This window comes from Canis aureus, chromosome 22 (genome assembly GCF_053574225.1).
Source record: "Canis aureus isolate CA01 chromosome 22, VMU_Caureus_v.1.0, whole genome shotgun sequence".
In the NCBI taxonomy this organism is placed as follows: Eukaryota; Metazoa; Chordata; class Mammalia; order Carnivora; family Canidae; genus Canis; species Canis aureus.
The window spans coordinates 46,799,684-46,818,163 of NC_135632.1; the positions used below are offsets into that span (position 1 = coordinate 46,799,684).

At 38.4% G+C, this 18,480-nt stretch overlaps 1 protein-coding gene across 26 annotated transcripts in view; it reads right to left on the reverse strand.

Annotated features, from left to right (window-relative positions):
* Positions 1-3,838: 3,838 nt before the first annotated feature.
* ARPP21 (cAMP regulated phosphoprotein 21) overlaps positions 3,839-18,480 on the reverse strand; it is a 155,144-nt gene continuing 140,502 nt past the window's right edge. For all 26 annotated transcript variants that reach the window (XM_077865884.1, XM_077865885.1, XM_077865886.1 and 23 more), the window contains 2 exons: positions 5,785-5,933; positions 3,839-4,643 (listed from right to left, as the gene is read on the reverse strand). In XM_077865884.1, coding sequence (XP_077722010.1) covers positions 4,386-4,643; positions 5,785-5,933 — 407 coding nt within the window. In that variant the 3' untranslated portion in view covers positions 3,839-4,385. The remainder of the gene's footprint in view (positions 4,644-5,784; positions 5,934-18,480) is intronic.

Consider the following 18,480-nt stretch of genomic DNA (forward strand, 5'->3'; position numbering starts at 1 on the left):
GGTTCCTGTGCTTATTTATTATTATTATTATTTTTTTTTTTTTTTGCTTTCAGGTATTTCTCTAGCCGGGGTTATGACTCACCCTCCTCTTGCCTGCATTTTCAAATTCCATCTAACCAGCATGGCCCAGGTCAAAAGCCTCATAAAACTATAGGCAGAAAATATCTGCTGCTTCTCTAAAATTTTTATGTGTGTTTTTCATTTGAGGCCTATGACTAATTTCCTATATCTTTAGTCATTTGTACACTGGTATAATTTATTCTGAAAACTCATAAACTTCATAAAGGCAGAGGTTCTAAAGACTGGCACAAAGTGTGGAAACTAGCAAGTACACAATAAAAGGTCGTGGAATAAAAAAATGCATAAATCACTCTTGTTCTCTTTTACATTCATAGAGAGGTATGCAGAATCATTAGAGATAACTTCATCTATATATCTATATAACTGATACTATAATTTTAGATATAAATTCTTTCAACATTAAGGATTAAAAAAGAAAAGCCCAGAAATATTGTCAATATGGCATCGCCTTCAAGGCTCACACACTCATGGAGGAAAGCATGCTCACTAGAGCAGTTACCCAAAGATGACGTAGTTGGAAGTAGGGTTGTGATACTACATGTTGATATATTATGTAGTTTCTATAGTGATAAATGAACTATATTTGTATTCTTTCCTTAGGAGTCTCTAACATAATGTTTTAAAATATATGTTCCTCATAATGTTAGTATTTTGATACATCTGTGAAGAAATGTTATTGAGCTCAACTAGGTTTGAGAAACTGCAAATTATGTCACCCACTTGGAAACTCATAATCTATAGTGATATATTAAAAAGTTTGCAGAAATTGGAATCTTTAAAAAGAATGCTTAATCTTCATTAACCTATTTCCCAACCATTATTATCCTTGGAATAGTCTTTTTCAGATAACAGCTCTCTGTATCTCTCTCTTTTTTTAAAAAGATTTTATTTATTTATTCATGAGAGATACACAGAGAGACTGACAGAGACACAGGCAGAGGGAGAAGCAGGCTCCACGCAGGGAGCCCAATATGGGACTCCATCCCGGGACTCCAGAATCACGCCCTGAGCCAAAGTCAGAGGCTCAACTGCTGAGCCACCCAGGCATCCCCAGCTATTTGTATCTCAAAACAAAAGGGTCTACTATGGAAAATATTTTAGAAACTACTGATCTAAGGTATTACTTGGGAACAAAATCCAAATTATTTGTTTTAACTCTTCTCTTAGGGTAAGATATTTATAATGCTTTCCTTTTTAGCCTGTAAGTGATCAAGTGACCTGCAATGACAAGTGCCAGAGTAGAGATGAGGGGTGGGCCTATACTTCTACAAACAGTGTATACCTGTGTGCACAGAATACAGGTAGTGCAGGATGGTGGTTTAAAACTTCCCACCACACTCTAGCTGCTGGTGAAAGTGGAAGGGGAGTCAGAAAGTGCATTTGTTAGACCTCAAAGCCATTTCTGCTGTAATGTTCTTCCTTCCCTGATTGTATTTGCTCTGTACTTCAAATCTCTCTTATAAAGCTGCTCTGGATCATGTGTACAACACTTATTTTTGTTATCATGATTTATAACTTTATTTTAAATCCTCCAACCACACTTATAATTAATTACGTAATTCCATTTCCATAACGTTATATAACATGCTTTCCTATCCCACCCCACATCCTGTGAAACTATATTAAAGCAATAAAATAATTATGGCTGGAATTCATTGGCATCCTAGTTAGAACATTTAGTTCCAACTATTGCAGAATAACAAAGTGTATGATCAAACTTACAAGAATAAATCTAAGTGCTTTAAATTTATTTGTACTCGTTTGGAATGGTGCCACGTAATTAGGATATAATCAAGTATGCAATAAAAGTTTGCTGAATAAATGAATGCATAAGTCACTCTTGTTCTCATTTTTGCTTACACAGAGGATCATTAGGGATGACTATCTAAATATCTATAGTTACCTATATATGTATCCATGGCTCTCTCTATAAGCTTATGAACTGAATAACATGTAATTACAAAATGTGATTGTGATAAAATTATTATCTAACATGAAAAAATGGAATGTTCTGAAGATAACTTAAATCCTGGAAATGCTTCACTGATAAAGCCATCTTTCTATGCAGTCTTCTCAAATATCATAGTGTAAAAGACAGTAAGTATAACGTAAGAGCTGGAATAATATAATGCTGGGTGTCAATATTTAGAGAAAGTAGAGAAAAAAGGCTCGGCCTGAGACAGTGTCCAAAGGGCTTTATGCAGGAAAAGTCAACTGTCAAGTGGAAAAGAGTGTGGCACTTTTGCAGGAAGGTGACCAAAGACAGAGAAGGCCTGTCTTTACCACAGCATGATATATGTTTCAGAAAAAGAAGGCTGAGTCATGCCAGGAATCAATAAAAAAAAAAAAAAAAGGTAAAAGTTTCTCAGAATTCTGTGAAAAGAGGATAAATATTCAGACTCATTTGGATCTTTGAGTTTGGAATCACTGCCAACATGAGAGAGTTAAATGGAGATTATATTTCTCAAGTGACTCTCTAGTGATTGGTCAGCCCCTCCTTCCAGTAGAGGAAGGCATTAATTAGGCAAACACATGGCTGCTTCTCAGAGTAGCTATTGGTTTAATAGCTACTCAGCCTACTGGCTTAATGGCTCAATTAAAAAAAAAAAGCAGCATCCTCTTTTTATAACATTTTTTCATGGGTAGGGCTTATTTACAATGAAGAATTCAGGATACTGACATTTGGGGAAATGGGACAGATGTCACAAGGAATGAAGCTAATGAGAGAATATGTAAAAGTTCCATTTTAAAAGAAAAAGAAAATGAGAGTATAAAATTGAGAAAGGGTAATTCTACATGGAGTTTTTAACTAGTAATTTAATGCTACCTCCAACTAAGCCACATGAAAATGGAAAGATCTAATATGGAGAATGTGATAACATGAAGAATAATGGGAATTATCCAAATTACTTTCCAAACCCCCTCTCATTAATAATAATGATTTTTAGGCCGAGAGTATAAAAGAGAAAACCATTAGTCATTGTACTGTGATAGCAAAGTGGAAGCTGTGGGGTTATGTTCTCCCCATTAAATACCTCCCAGAAGGGCCAAAGCTGATATTTGGAATTCTGTTATTATTTTCCAAAGGTGTCATAAACCAACCTTACTGAAGAATCTACAGGGGATTTAGATAAACATTTAAGGATTAGGAACAGGCTTCTTCTAAATTTTTTTTCAATGTTCTGAATCTTTGCGACTACATTGTTGATATATTTTACCTTCTTTTCAGTTACTAGAATAAACATTAGCACTTTTGAGTTGTTGACTACCCTCAAAGCACTTTACATTGTATGACTCAATATATTCGACAGAATTAGACCATGTCTCTTCCAATTTCCCTCTAAACAAAGAAAACTTGTTTTCCAGATAGGTGGTGGATTTCACCAACTTCACCAACTTCAAAGAAGTTGGAACAGGTTTTGGTAGAGGTCTGCTATTATAAGTCACTCAGGTTTTCCAAACTGGGAAAGTACAGCTACATGCATTCAATACCCCTAAAACTAAAATCAAGGTATATATTTCAAAAATGTGAAGTTGATGAATGTTTGAAACGGAAGCCACCTTATTCCCAGGACCTCTGTAGTGTTAGGACAAGAAACTACAGTTGGTTAAGTGTTTGCCTCCCACATCTCCTGATGTGATCCCAGTTCACTTATACCTGGAACATCATTACTGTGCATTGCTCATGAAATAGTGTTCAAAGGGATAACAAGTGACATATACAAAAACACATATTGAAAGAGAGAGTAAACCAAACTGGTGGTAAAAACATGACCTTCCTCCATAAGGTCAAATAGTTTTATTTTGATTAAACACTACAATACAGTATATATCCATTAAAAAAGAAAACTCTATAGTGTATATAAATTATTCCTTCCATTCATCAATTCTTTTCTTTTCTATTACAGCTTTGGTACAATGTGATTTCAGTATATAATTTTTAAATACTTTTAGCATCACAAACTCAACACAAAGTACAAAACTAATAATCCAAATTAGGGATATTATAATCTACACAGTGGTATTCAGTGGTAGGAGAAAATCTTACCTTGATGAAATCATGTCACTAGCTAAGCTATAAAGGCATACCTAGCAGACATGACAAAAATATGCACCATTAACCAGCTAATGTGTGTATTAGTCTTTGTGGTTTTTTTGTTTGTTTTTTGTTTTTTGTTTTTTTACAGAATACCAGCAGCAATCATTTGAGTGTTGAGTGAATACTTAAGTCCTCAGCCAGTTTCACACCTTGCTCTTCCCTTAAAGGCCACGAGTACTCAACAAATGTACCACAGCCAGAGCACTCAGAATTTGACCTGCCACCCAGTGTTGCTCATACTTGCACAGTTTGTCCTGCAGCTAGCCGACATCACAGGGACAGTGCTGGAAGGGCAGTGTGGACCAATCAGCCTAAGGTTGTTCTGAGGGGTCGGTGGTGTGACGTTACAGTAAACAGGCATTCCAGTGGCTGGGAGTGATCCTTGACCTGCCTGGTTAGGTAGTATAATTGGCTGTTGGTATGACTGCTGGGGCAGTCCTTGAGAACCCTGGGTCATTGGCACCTGTAGGAAGACATAAGAGACAGCCCTTCATAAAGAGGTTGTGTTTGCATGTCCAGTGAACTACTGTGGTGTCAGGAAAAACACACAAGCATTTGGGTTAGACCTAACTGGTCACCTACCCCAGCACTATCTTTTATCTTTTATCGACTGTTTGACATTGGGCAACTCACTTACTCTCTCTGATTGCCTAGACCATTTGCACTTCTTCAAAGTGCCACTGAAAAGATTACAGGGATGATGTACAGTGCTGGGATAAGCCTAGGGATTGCTCAAAAGGTGTTCTGAGTTTCCTTCCTTCCTTTCTCATTACCCTCCCTCAGGGGACCCCAGTTTGGATCACCTGCCAGTGTTTTCTCTGTTTGGAAAGAGACACTCCCATTCTTGTTTCATGCAAATAAAGTGGCCTGGAGCCATAGAGCAAAAGAGGGTTTGTCCCAGGCACCTAACCCACTTTCAACCTGCAGCCTTAGAGGACAATCTAAAACAGAGCTGTAGGTAAAAACTGATGCAATGTGAATAGGACTGTCAAGTAAGAGGCCCAAGGATAGGTTTTGTTTTGTTTTGTTTTGTTTTAAGGGCCAGAAGTAGCTGGTGCAGCAAATTTAACAGTCAAAGCATGTCATTAACCCTTCACTTCTACTTCCAGTGTATGTTAGGATATAAATCACAAAAGGATGCATGACATTTTTTAAATACCCAGTATGGTTTAGTCTAGAAAATGAGGTTGGTAAAGCCCTACCCATGCCCTTTGAATGAATCTGAGATGCCATTCAAAAATCTCTTTTAACTTAAAATGGTGAAATTTTGGAGGCTGTGTGCAAAAATGACTACAAATTTGTCATGAGGCTTCTTTCAGAATAAGCAAAATTATGGTGGAATAGCCAAAGGTCTTCATGAATAAAACTTTAGAACACAGACTTTTCTTCCAAGAAGTTTGTATAGAATCACATTTAGCAGGACATTCAAAAGCCACAGTAGTTAGAGGAGCATACATGTCCCATTTTCTACTTATAATCTTAACAGGGTGATGGGCATAGCACCCATCACCCCACTAACCAAACAATGAGAAACATACCCACAGCCTCTACTTTGGCAAGTGCTACTTTATTAAACCACAATTTTCCAAGCTGCTGATGTGCACCTGATAAGAAGACATTGTTGGGTAGGAGACCATCACGCTTTGCACCGGAGCTCCTGGTTGGTTGCTCATCACGCTCTGACTTTGAGGCTGCTGCTGTACTCCTATTAGGCCTTGGAACCCCTGCTGACCAGACAAGACTGGCTGGTAACCTGCAAAGAAAAACCACCTTTTGAACTGGTTGTGCCAGGAAGAACACAAGTTTCATAGGGTTTAAGAGCACTTGTTCACAAGGCACCCTTCAGACATTTCAGTCTCTCCATCGGCAATATGTTATTCAAATGCTTATTTCCTAAGAATGTGTGTTTTTTTTTTTTTTCTCGAAGAACGGACAAGAGTATGAAGCCAAAATAGTCACGGATACTTCATCGTTATGCAGAGTAGCCCAATGAGTATGTTATGACAATGGTAGATTTTTTTACAGCACAAACATGGTAATCTCTATTGGCATCTTTTGATAGCTATAAATTACACTTCTCACATTTGTTGCTTGCTTTGTTTCAATGATATTTGAAGTATTCACAAATTATCAAGTGTTTTTCTTCTAAAGGACTCATTCTCTTACTATCTCACCTTTCTACACAAACTCATTTCACCCAGAGATCAAACTGCCTAATAACTTTCTATTTTCCACCTTTTAGTGAATGATTCACTACCCTAGTTCAACGTCCACTGCCTTAAACAAAAGGCAGCAACAAGAGAAAAATATGATATCCTTTTGTTTTGTTCTTTTGTTCTTCTGTTCTTTTGTTCTCTAGCTCCCAGGAGAATATTCTGGTAAAACACTAAGTCACCATATACATATAACAGATAATATAGAATTCAGCACTTAAAAATTTTTATCCATTGCATCCTTCTGAGTGGGTCAGTTGTGTGGGTTTCTTTTTTTTTTTTTGAAATGGATCATAATTTATTTGTAATTATTTTAATCCCCACCACAAGTGGTTTAAAATGCATTCTTAAAGGAAGTGAACTATTTGTATAAATTCTGGGAAGAAGGTTATAATTTAGGTGAAAATGATGTGGTGTTAGAAAAATGAAACAATTCACTTCATAAGGTCCTTCTAGAGCTCGTATTATTAACCATACTGACTTCTTGAGAGAAAGTAGAACTGCTGTTTTAATACAATTCTCTGAGAGGAAAATTTTAAAATCCTAGATTTTGTAAAAGATATATTTATTTGAGAGAGAGAGTGAGAGAGAGCGCATAAGAGGAGGAAGGAGCAGACAGAGAGGGAGAAGCAGACTCCCCACTGAGCAGGGAGCTCTACATGGGGCTCTATCCCAAGGTGCTGGGATCATGGCCTGACCCAAAAGCAGAGGCTTAAAGGACTGACCCACCCAGGCACCCCTAAAATCCTAGATTTTTTTTTTAACACAAACGGTAAACTATGTTTTACAATCAGATTTTAAAAATTGAAAAAAAGGATTAAAAATTCCTAATCAATATATTTATAAAGATTTGTATTTATTTATTTGAGAGAGGGAGAGAGCATGAGCAGGAGGGAGAGTGAATCTGAAGCAGACTGTGCTGAGCCACAGAGCCCAATTTGCTGCTCAATTTCACAGCCTTGAGATCATGACCTGAGCTGAAACGAAGAGTCAGACTTTTGACTGACTGAGCTACTCAGGTACTCCTCAATATGCATTCTTAATAAATATCCTGTGTTTTGAGTGCATGTGAGAGTGCATAATCTCTGCAGGGGAAAATATGTTGCTATTCTTTGGAATACATAAAATTACCTTATCTTAGAAATATTGTGGAAACAGTGGTTTGCAAATAGTCACTAAGTTAGGAGAATAGTTCAGTTCATCAAACTAGATAGAAATAAGGTGTAGTCAGTCTGGAACACCCAAGAGAGGAAGCCCGGGGAAAAACCACATGGGGCGGGGGGTGCTGACCTGTGCCTGCCACTGGGCGAGGCAAATGTAGAATTAGAAAATCATCCTCTGATCTTCCTTTCACACCCCATTGATTTGTGTTCACATTAGTCACCTTACTAATGACCTCATAGTGGTTTTAACTTATTGAGTCATTTTAAATTCTTGTAAGGACACCACCACATATTAAGAATATAATTAAGAGTAATGACCATGTACTTTGTGCCCATGGTACATAGTCAAATCCTTCTCTGGACATGCTCTGGAGGCCTATGTAAAGACTAAGAAGTACAGCTCAGGGTGCTGCATACTTAGCAGGTTTACAGGTTATACAATAAGGAAAACCTACCAGACAGGGAGCTGGGATGAAGGCCATGTCATGGTCCTCACTATCTCCCAGAATGCCTTGCATGCAGAAGCACTTGGGAGAAATTTATTTTAACATGCAGACATATCTCTTTTTATTGAGCTTTCTTTTTTTTTTTTTTATTGAGCTTTCTTGAACATGCTTTGCAGATACTGTATTTTTTTATAAATTGAAGATTTGCAGCAACCCTGCTTTGAACAAGTCTATCAGTGCCATTTTTCCAACATTATTGCTCACTTCATGTCTCTGTGTCACATTCTGTAATTCTCACAGCATTTCAAATGTTCTCATTATTATGTTTCTTATGGTGATCTGTGATCAATGTTTATAAGTTGTAGAAACTCAGATGATGGCTAGCATATTTTAGCAATATAGATATAGATATATTTTTTAAAGTAGGCTTCATGCTCAACATGGAGCCCAAATGGGCCTCAAGAGACTTGACCTGAGATTAAGAGTCAGATGCTCACTCAATTCAATCATCCAGACATCCCATCAATAGTATTTTTTAATTAAGGTACACACATTATATTTTTAGACATAATTCTGTGCTATACTTAATAGACCATAGTGTAAACATAACTTTTTTTAAAGATTTTATTTATTTATTCATGAGACACAGAGAGAGAGAGAGACGGGGGGGTGGGGGGCAGAGACATAAGCAGAGGGAGAAGCAGGCTCCATGCAGAGAGCCTGACATGGGACTCGATCCCGGGTCTTCAGGATCAGGCCCTGGGCTGAAGGCAGCGCTAAACCGCTGAGCCACCTGGGCTGCCCTAAGCATAACTTTTATATGCACTGGGAAGCCAAAAAATTCATTTGATTCGCTTTATTATGATATTTACTTCATTACAGTGATCTGGAACTGAACCCACAGCATCTCCAAGGTATGCTTGTCATTGTTTTCTATTATATCCATTGTCTGGATCTTCCACTCTAATTCATGTATCTATTGGCCCTAAAAAATTCTCTTGCTATTGTGTTATTTTATTATGACATTATCCCTAGCCATATCAAATTAATGCTAGCAAGAACTGTTACACATGTAAGAAAGTAACTTGGTATGAATGTAGAAAATTCATCACCAACAGTCTTCCTTACCATTGAATTCCACAGCAAAGAATAGGCAATGCGTGAACACTGTTTATAGTCCATGTGATCATAAACGTAATAGAGCCTCTTTTCTGGTGGAAGATTCAAAGCACAGGTTGAAAAAGTGAGGGATGTCTTTTAAAATTCTGACTTACACCTGGTCACATGGTGAAAGCCCTGTTGGTGTCAATGGACTTTTTGCAGAACACGCATAACTAAGATGGGAACAAAAGGAGAGGAATCATGGAAGGGAGTGGGGGACAAGGAGAAGTGCAAGGGCCTTGCTTCTAAAGGTTATATATTTGCCTATTGAACCATTCTTCACAGAGTCATCTTCAAAATATTCAAAACTACATTGAGGTGGCCTATGAGAGATTCATTTATTGCACCAGCTCAAACCAAATTGAGGCTAAAGGGAATGTCTTATGATAATAGAGCTGTTTTAGACAGAAACAGAAATGTCTTGATAGGAAGAGAAAGTGCACGTCAAATAATATTCAAGAAGACAAAAGGCCTAAGGAGGCTGTGTGGCCTCATCACAGGGCAGGTGCAGACCTGAGGGTGTGGTGCATCTTTCGGAGAGCACTGATGCAGTGCACTGCAGTGGCTCCCTTCCCGGGCCGCCTCTGCCTCAGGATTTGTGAATATAAATACTCAGGAATGCAGAGCCACGACTTACCAGCTCAGCGCGGGGTTCCTGTAGTAAACACACTTAGGGCACATGAAGATTTCTGTGGGGTGTAAATGATGCTCTACAATTTCAAAACGAAAACTTAAGTGTAAAGAAAGCCCAATTAATATTCATGAATCCCATTCATGTCTCAATTCGCTCCTCAGGCAAGAAATTTACACCTGGAACGGTTTAATTGGAGGTGCCCATTTCTTTAAATTACAGCAGGTAGCAGAAAGGTCCTTAAGACAGGAGGCTTTTTGGAATGTGAAGCTGAGCCCTGGTCCAGAAATAGACAAATAGAAATGTGAGAGCAGTGACCTAAGAATGAACTAACACTGTCTGCCCAGGACGCAGCCTACCGGACGGCAGCGATGACAGAGCTAGTGGCAACCTGCTTATCTCGTCTATTCAAACGAGAAATGTGTTCCAGTTTGTCAATTCTGAGCTGTGAAATGATCAGTTTTTCATATTTATTGAGGATTAGCAAGATATAATGCATCTTACAAAACAGAAACAGCAACAGTATCTGCCCTGTAGGCTTGCTATGGAAATCATAAAGACATTAGCTATTTTTATTTCTTTTTCAGTGAAGATTAATTCAATTTTAAAGTCACATGCATTATTTGTTTTCTGAAGGTAAAAAGGTTAGGAATGGACAAATGTCTCTTGCAAATAAAAGAATGCACTCTTTTAAGATTGAGGGGTTATAAAATTTAAAGTGTCTGGATTTTACCAATCTGAAAATTTAATAGTATTTCTACTAAAATACAACAGTTATTGAAGACTTTGTAACTTGAGGATTATTCATCAATATTCTGTCAAGGAAACATTTCTCTGGATGTACCGCAATTATGAAAAATCAGAATGTACATTGATTAGGGATTATAAATTGGCATGATTGCGACTGACCTTATTTTAACCAGTATTTGAATATTTTGTTACAGATACAACATTGTGAAATGAATGTAATGACAAAGTAGCAAACTGCATTTTCAGGTTTTTGTTGCCTCAGCTGCTGTTGGTTACAGAGGTGATGATGAAGAAATGAGTAGTTAAGAGAGTAAATATCTCTAGAACAAATTAATGAGAAGCCAGCCACTTCTTACTGACTTCTGCAACCCACCCGACTGGTGTAATTTACATGTTGCATTTATTAAATAAAATATTCTTAATGTGCTGGAATGTCTTTTCAAATATTAAAATTAATAATTTTTAATACAAAAATTGCTTATCTTGGATAAACGAAGATACAAACATTTCTCTAAGTTCCTAGGGAACATGCTAGCTGTGTATGAATCCAAATTCTGCTCTTTGTACATAGTTTTGAGATGGAATTTCAGTAACTCGGCTGTGGCATGGCTGGTGAAGAATCAGAAGAAAAATGCTTATTCAGAACTGGCCTCTCCCTTTGCTGAATTTTTACATTTTGTGTATTTGGACCATTTTCCAGTATCTTCCCAGCTCTGTTTCTTGGTTTCCTATCAATTCCTTTACACTTTCCATTTGGAAATGGAAATGAAGATTTTCCATTATAAACTAGCTAACTAGTTAGATTTGTTGATAACTTAGTCTAATCCAAACAGTGAATTAAATGCTTTTACCTCTCACCATGATAACCTGGGACATAGTCACTATTCTTAAACTCCTTTTACAAAAGAGAAATCTGACTTAGGGGTAGTGTTTTGTCAAGGTCACACAATTACTAGGAGGGAAAGCCTGAATTTTAGTAGTGGTTTTCTGACATCAGCATCCTTGCCTATACTTGCTAAACTGTGATATAAACTGTGATACTCTTTATTATACATTCTTCTGATTCTCATACCCTAACACTTCCTTCAGTGTGGCAGGTATTCAATGGTCATTTATTGAATTAATTGTTTCTCAATAATTGACAAAATTAAAAGAAAAGACTTTTGATCTACAGTTTGTCAAGAAGATCTTATTAGTATCAAAGAAAAAAATCAAAGGCAGAGCATAACTGTCCTGTCAAAACCAACTCATACCACTCAATAACAATTTTAATATCTTTTCACTCAGATTAGGGGACACTAGATGGGCAGATGGTTTAGAGTAGGGTAGGGGTGAGCCATATAGACTCCAGTCCCGTCATTTACTTCATTCGTTTCTAATAAGCTGATACTATAGTTTTCAATTATTAGGACTATTTCAAATAATGGCTGTCTTTACAATCTTTGAAGACCTGTATATTTACTCTGGGCTGTTTCCTCAAAAATGATCTTAAAATATAAGGTAAAAGTAACTTGTGCCTACATTAAATACAAGATTAATCATTTGATTGTTTGAGGTAGCTGGTTGCCTCTAGGAAAGTCACTTGGCCTTTGTAAACAAACTAGCATTAATAATTTTGAGAGACAGAAATAAAGAGGAGAAAGGAGATACACAGAGACCCTGTAAAATGACCTAGGATGTCAGATGAAGGCCTGGAGAAATCAAGATCCCCCAGGCCACTTAGAGATGGCTGTACTTTTGGAGCTTATAGACTGCCATCATTATATTTTCTAGTTCTATGAATACTATGACTTTTGTACCAAGTTTTACTTGCTACTGGGACACTGTCACTACGATAGGGGGTCTTTTTCAGCTTCATCTACCTATAGCACCTTGATGTTACAGGTGGCCTTGGGTAGAGGGGATGGATAGGTAGCATGATATCTCTATGGTTTTCTGAAAGAGGAACCACTATCTTATGTGTTAGAGAGGTAGATCTGGGGTGATGCATGTCCCTTGCCTGTCACCCCACCCTCATCTAAAGTGGAATATCACTTCAACATCTTACCTTCAGGCCTCCCAGAACCAGAAGGTCTTCAGATATTAAGGCAGACACCTGATTCTGGCCTTTGCAGATGTTGGCCTGTTCTAGTACAATAGTCGGACAATAAATCCCAGGTGTCACAGTGTAGGCCAAGTGGGCTCAACTTTGACAAGCAAGGTGTTAACCTTTTGAAGCACTTGCCTCTATGCCATACTCCTAGTTTACATGACCTAAACCTATGTAAGACTTTTAAAATAGGAGAGCAGTATAGACTAGATTGGAAGACATTTTTTTTTATCTTTCAATATATCAACAAATTAAGATATAGGACAAGAATACCTAGTCTAGAAATCATAATCAGATACTCTAATGTTCTTATATATGAAGTGAAATGGCAGAAAATGGTCCCAAACCTTCAAAAAGAGCAGTGCAAGTAGTTGTGTGTTTTTTTCCCCTGTTAAAGCCCATCAGGACTTCTTTCATCTTTGTGTATATGTCTGCCTCCACCTTATTTGTTGACTGTTTCTGCACCCAGCCTCTTTTCCTTGCCATTTATTATTCTGTGGTATTAATTTCATAGGAACATGATGCAGAATGACCTGCAGGGAGTCTGCACGGGAACAGAGGAAATGCAGTACACGCCCGTGCAAAGACCAGTTCATCCTAATGAATTTGAGGAAGGCTGTCACAGGCTCTAAGTGGAACTATGCTTCATGAAGCAGTAGTTTTTCTTCACACTTGTTCTTTTGCTCATTAGCTTTCATAGTGCACAGAGCGTAATTCTTAAAAGCCTCTTTCCTGTCCCCCGAGAACATTCACACATGGGTCATTTTCTAATGGCAGGACACATCAGATGAACCAGCCTATTACTGCCAGCTTGGGGGCCTCTTCACTGCAATTATACTATCCTGATCCATGTTATCGCAACTACAAAGCTCGTTTTCTTTCTCTCTCTCTCTCTCTCTCTCTTTTTTAAATCAGGGCAAACATGAGAGACATTGTTGAATGACTAGAGGAATGAATCATGCATGGACTTTCAATGAACGCCTCTGAGAGAAGCTGAGCTAAATCCCATTTTAAATGGAAGAGGCTGTCATATTATTGAAGTAATTCTCTGAACTTTCCCGGCCCAGAGTGCTATGCTGACAGCCAGAGAGCTTCAACAAGCCAGAGAGAGAAAAGCTGCATAAAAGACTCAAAAACGTTTTACTTTCCTAATAGGGCTGCTGCAAGGCTGCATGTCTTAGAAGATAAAGTGGCGTTCTTGCATCCCTGAACCTCTGCCAGAATTAACTGTGGGCATAACACAGCCAGCATGGGCAATAGCCAACCGCTGCTGAGGCAACTTGAGGACCTCTTTCCCTAGACTAGGCTTGGGGCAAAGTCAAGTTTGGAAATAGCTCTGATCACAGTCCGTATAATATCATCCCCCTTGGTAGATATCTTCGCTGATGAATTGCTGTTGATCAGCTGGCTCAAACAGGAAAATTGTGAGGTCAAGTGTCATGGGGTTAACATCACTGTGATCAAATGACCGTCACTGTCATAGGGCTACTGGGTATAACCTGGCCCTGGCCAACTATTTTGAAAATAAGTGCTGTGAACATAGATACAATATGTAGAAATCTGCCCATCACTGTAACTAGAAAAACTAGTTCCAGGCAACTAATGGTGAATCAAAAGTACACCCCTTTATAAAAGAAAGCATTATGCATTATTTTTCCCAAGTCATCAAACATAATTATCTTTTCTTCAATTCCAGACTGGCAGGGTTCTTATCCAAACCTTATTCTAGTGGTACATTTAACAATAATATTGGTCTAGTGGCAATCTTCTGGGAAGCAATAGCACTGACCTAGGGCAGAGACCATGAAAGCATCTAGGAGTTTCAGTGGTATCACATGCTTGATGGACATGAACATGGATTAATTGACTATACCACCACCATTACCATGATGAATAACAGTCATCCACTGGAAAACTGATTCTATGAAAAACAAAGGTCCTTATTTGTAGTTCTTCCTGGTTTCCCTAGCATAAATATTCCCAACATGGCCTATTTCAAGCTACAAACACCTTAGGAACTAGCTGGAAAGATTCCTTGATTTTTTTCAACAGTTCTTCTGAGCCAGAATGAGATGGTTGGGCATAGTGGCATACCACTGACCTAAATTCATTGGCAAGCAATGAAATTTTTAGTTCAGTTCAGTTTCATTTTCTTATCCTTACTTTTCAAATCTTATTTACTATTTGCTCTTTGACATTTGGCATAAGAATGATTATAAGAGCCATTCACAGAGCTTAGGCAAGTGGTGGCAACCAGCTATGAATAGAAATTTGGATGGCCCTGGAATAGAAGCATGTCTCAGACTCTAGGATCACTGAGAGGCAGATTTACTTGTGGTGAGAGTGACGAAATGGGAAACATATGATAGGAGGCTTCTAGGAGATCATTTGAACCTAGTATTAGAAAATAGTAGGTAACTTCTAATGGGGTGGGATGAAGTGGGAATAATCAGGATAAACGAGGTAAAACATATGGAGTGATTTATGAAAAGCCCACAGATTTATGAAAATCCCACAGCCCAAATATGTTCAAGAATTTTAAGTATTTAGGGGTGGCAGCAGGTTAGAAGTGGGGAGAGGCAGTACAAGGGGAGAGAAAAGGAGTTGTCTTCAAATCCTAGGATCTTGAGCACTATCTATAAAACTGGAACTTAATGTTGAAAAATTTAGGGTGCCATGTAAGGCTAATAAGCTGAACAGTAAAATGATGGATGGCCATTTCATGAATATTCTTCAGGAGTCACTTGGGGGTGACATTCCTAGAGGTAGGGAATCTCCTCCTGGGAGGCCATGGCAATCATCTAGGGCAGAGACAATGAAGACATGCATTGGATTGGTAGGGGTGGAGTGAATGGACACCTCAAAGACATACTTGGCCTGTGAACCATCAGACACTGGCATCTAGGAACTGCAGGGTGGAGTGATGGAAAGGAAAAACCCAAGAATCAATCTCAAGTCCTGGTCTGCTTAGGGGAGTTGACTATAGTGGCTTAGCAGTAAATATAAGAGGGACAAGTAAATGGAGAGGAGCAGGAAACACATGAATGAAAGAGGTGTAGAGTTCAGGCCATCAGACTGTTCTTAGGGGCACAGATTCAGAAGTCATCAGGACATAGTTGCTCTTGAAGACAATATATTTATGAGTGGGTACAGACTGGGAAGACAAACAAGATGGGGCCTTAAGGCATAATATTCAAATACTGATTTGAGAGAATGCAACACTTGAATAGAAGAGTGATGAGTGATGGGAAAATTAGAATAACCAGAAGGGAATGGTGTCATCAAAAAAGGGAGAGGAGTATTTCAAGAAAGAGAAATATGCTCATGACTAAAGCTGTAGAATTGCCAACAAAGAGAAGGAATGAGATCTTCAGTTCAAAAATATGCTGGTCATCTTGACACAAGCAAAGGCAGTGATGGGCAAAGCAGTCAAATAGGAAGGAAAAGGAAGAAAGGAGAATCCTTTGAGAAGGCTGACAGTGAGACCAAGTTGTGGGCAGAGAAAAGAGCAAAGAGCTACAAAGGGACATAGAGTGAACAGGATTCTGTGAGTTTGGTTTTACTGTTTTAATATGTAATGAATGTAAGGGTTTTTATCTTTTAGAAAATGAAATAAAGAGAAAAAGATTAACAATCTGGAAGAGAATAAGAAAATCTACGAGCTTGTCATGATTCATAGCACATTATGCATCAAGGGATGCACATAACCAAGAAGGCTGGGACCGGAGTGACAGGGAGTCTGTATTTTCTTTCCCACCCATCCCAGTTTCCCGTGTGACCTCCTTACAATTATATACCTCATTTGACCCAGTAGTAATATATCTCCGGTCTTTCCTCTCTGCTAAATTGGTTGAAGACACAAGACAGCTCAGAGAACTTAGGAGGAGACATGACAAGATACTGTGACGTTATTTTAAGAAGGCCTAACTTTGTTAAAGTTAGGCCTTCTTAAAATACTTAAAATAACCAAGATAACTTCTGACAAGAATCTGAAGGAAAGAGGCCCTTATTCACTTTATTTTTTTTTTCACTTTATGAATCTGATCAGTGTTTGATTCACATGGAATTACAGGAAGGAAGTCTTAATTAGAGGTGAATGAGAAGCCCATGTTATCACAAACTCTCCATTCAAAATCAATCCAAGGATCCACTGAGGTGATGACAAGCTCTACATTATCTACTGCAGTAGATAATCAAGTGTAATTTCCATCAACACAAAACTGAAACAGGCATGAGGAAGAGATTTTCTGTTACACATTGGACACATATTCTTTGAACATATGTGCAAAAATGCCAAGAGCTAATGTTTTCAAGATCTAGTTTTTCTGATTTTTCCTTAAAGTCTGAATAGATCAATCAGTTTTGAACTTCAGGATGCCAAAAGAGTTAAAAGTTCAATTTATTTACATTTAATTACAATCCAAGAGTGATTGACTGATTCTAGATTATGCACTGTATAGCTAAAATGAATCAAAACAAAATTCACCACGGAACTTGATATAAATGTATGCATTCTACCTACAGCTGTTTTCCAAGAACAATCTGGAGATAAACCTTTGTATTGGTCTGTTTATAGATAGAATTTGGGAAACATGATTTCTGATTCCTTTATGGTCCTAATACTCTTTATCAATATTCAACAGATGACCCCAAAATAAAGCCTCTGGTACCAGATGGGGACAATAAAGAGGCACGTTCTGTTCATTTACATAATCAATTGTGGTAATCCTTGATAACAGTATAAGAAATACCTTTAATCTCCCTATGTAGGAGACTGTTATTTAAAAGCATTGTTTTCATCTGAATTGATACAGCAATCAGAGATCTTCAGCCTTGTCCACACAAATACAAATGTGCTTATCTCTTCAGCTGACTGGAATTGCAGCCTATGGTCAACATTTAAATCTGATTTTACAATAATTAAAGTGAAAATGAAATTGCAGGACAAATGGTGTGTCCTGAAGATTCTTTCAATCATCCCTCTAGGGCAGGCTGTCTCCCCCATGACAGAGCAGTTTCATTTTTTTAGTGGCTTGCTCCAGGGCAGGAAGAGAAATGATTCAGATCATTCACTTGTTAATTTTTCCCTTCAACCTAAGGCATTCAGGGGTGATATTCACATTTCACATGGTTAAATGCTTTAAAGCACCCAAATGGAGTACGAGCATTTTAAAATAGTCACAACCTTTCTTGCTTGATGATCCCTTTCTGGCCTCAGAGGAACCCCCAACATGGCACAGGCCAGCGGTCCAAACCTTAGGCAGAGGGAGCCCTCTGGGCCAAATGACCACTGCTCTCTTCAGTGCAGTGAGATGATGCCAACACACTGGGTAAGGCAGAGCCGGCAAAGGCCTCAGGTTTTATCCTTGGCAGGACACCAGGCTACTCCCAGAAGTACCTCTGAGAAAGTACTGTACAAGGCCCATCCTTACCCAGCAAGGTTTGCAGGGTGGCATCTCAGAGCTTTGGGCACTCAATCCTGCCTCATCAACCTGCTTCCATTTCCAACTGCCTGCTCCATCCAGCTGGAGCTCTTCTCTGGGTCCGTGGTTCTCAGTGATAGCCTGTCTCTGAATAACTAAGAGGGCCATTTAAAACATGAATCACTGGTCCCCAGTTCAGTAGGTTTGGTAACAATAATTTGCATTTTTGACAAGTTCTCAAGTGATGCTAATACTGCTGGTCGGAGGGCCATACTTTGAGAAGCACTGCTGGGCCTTGGCTCTCAAAAAATACCTTTGCCTTGAATTCCTATTGTTTAACCCTTACAGAGTGGGTGATGGGATCAGGCAAATCACACTCTGTGGGAGGCCATCTCTTCTCTTTGACTTGTATCTATAAAATGGG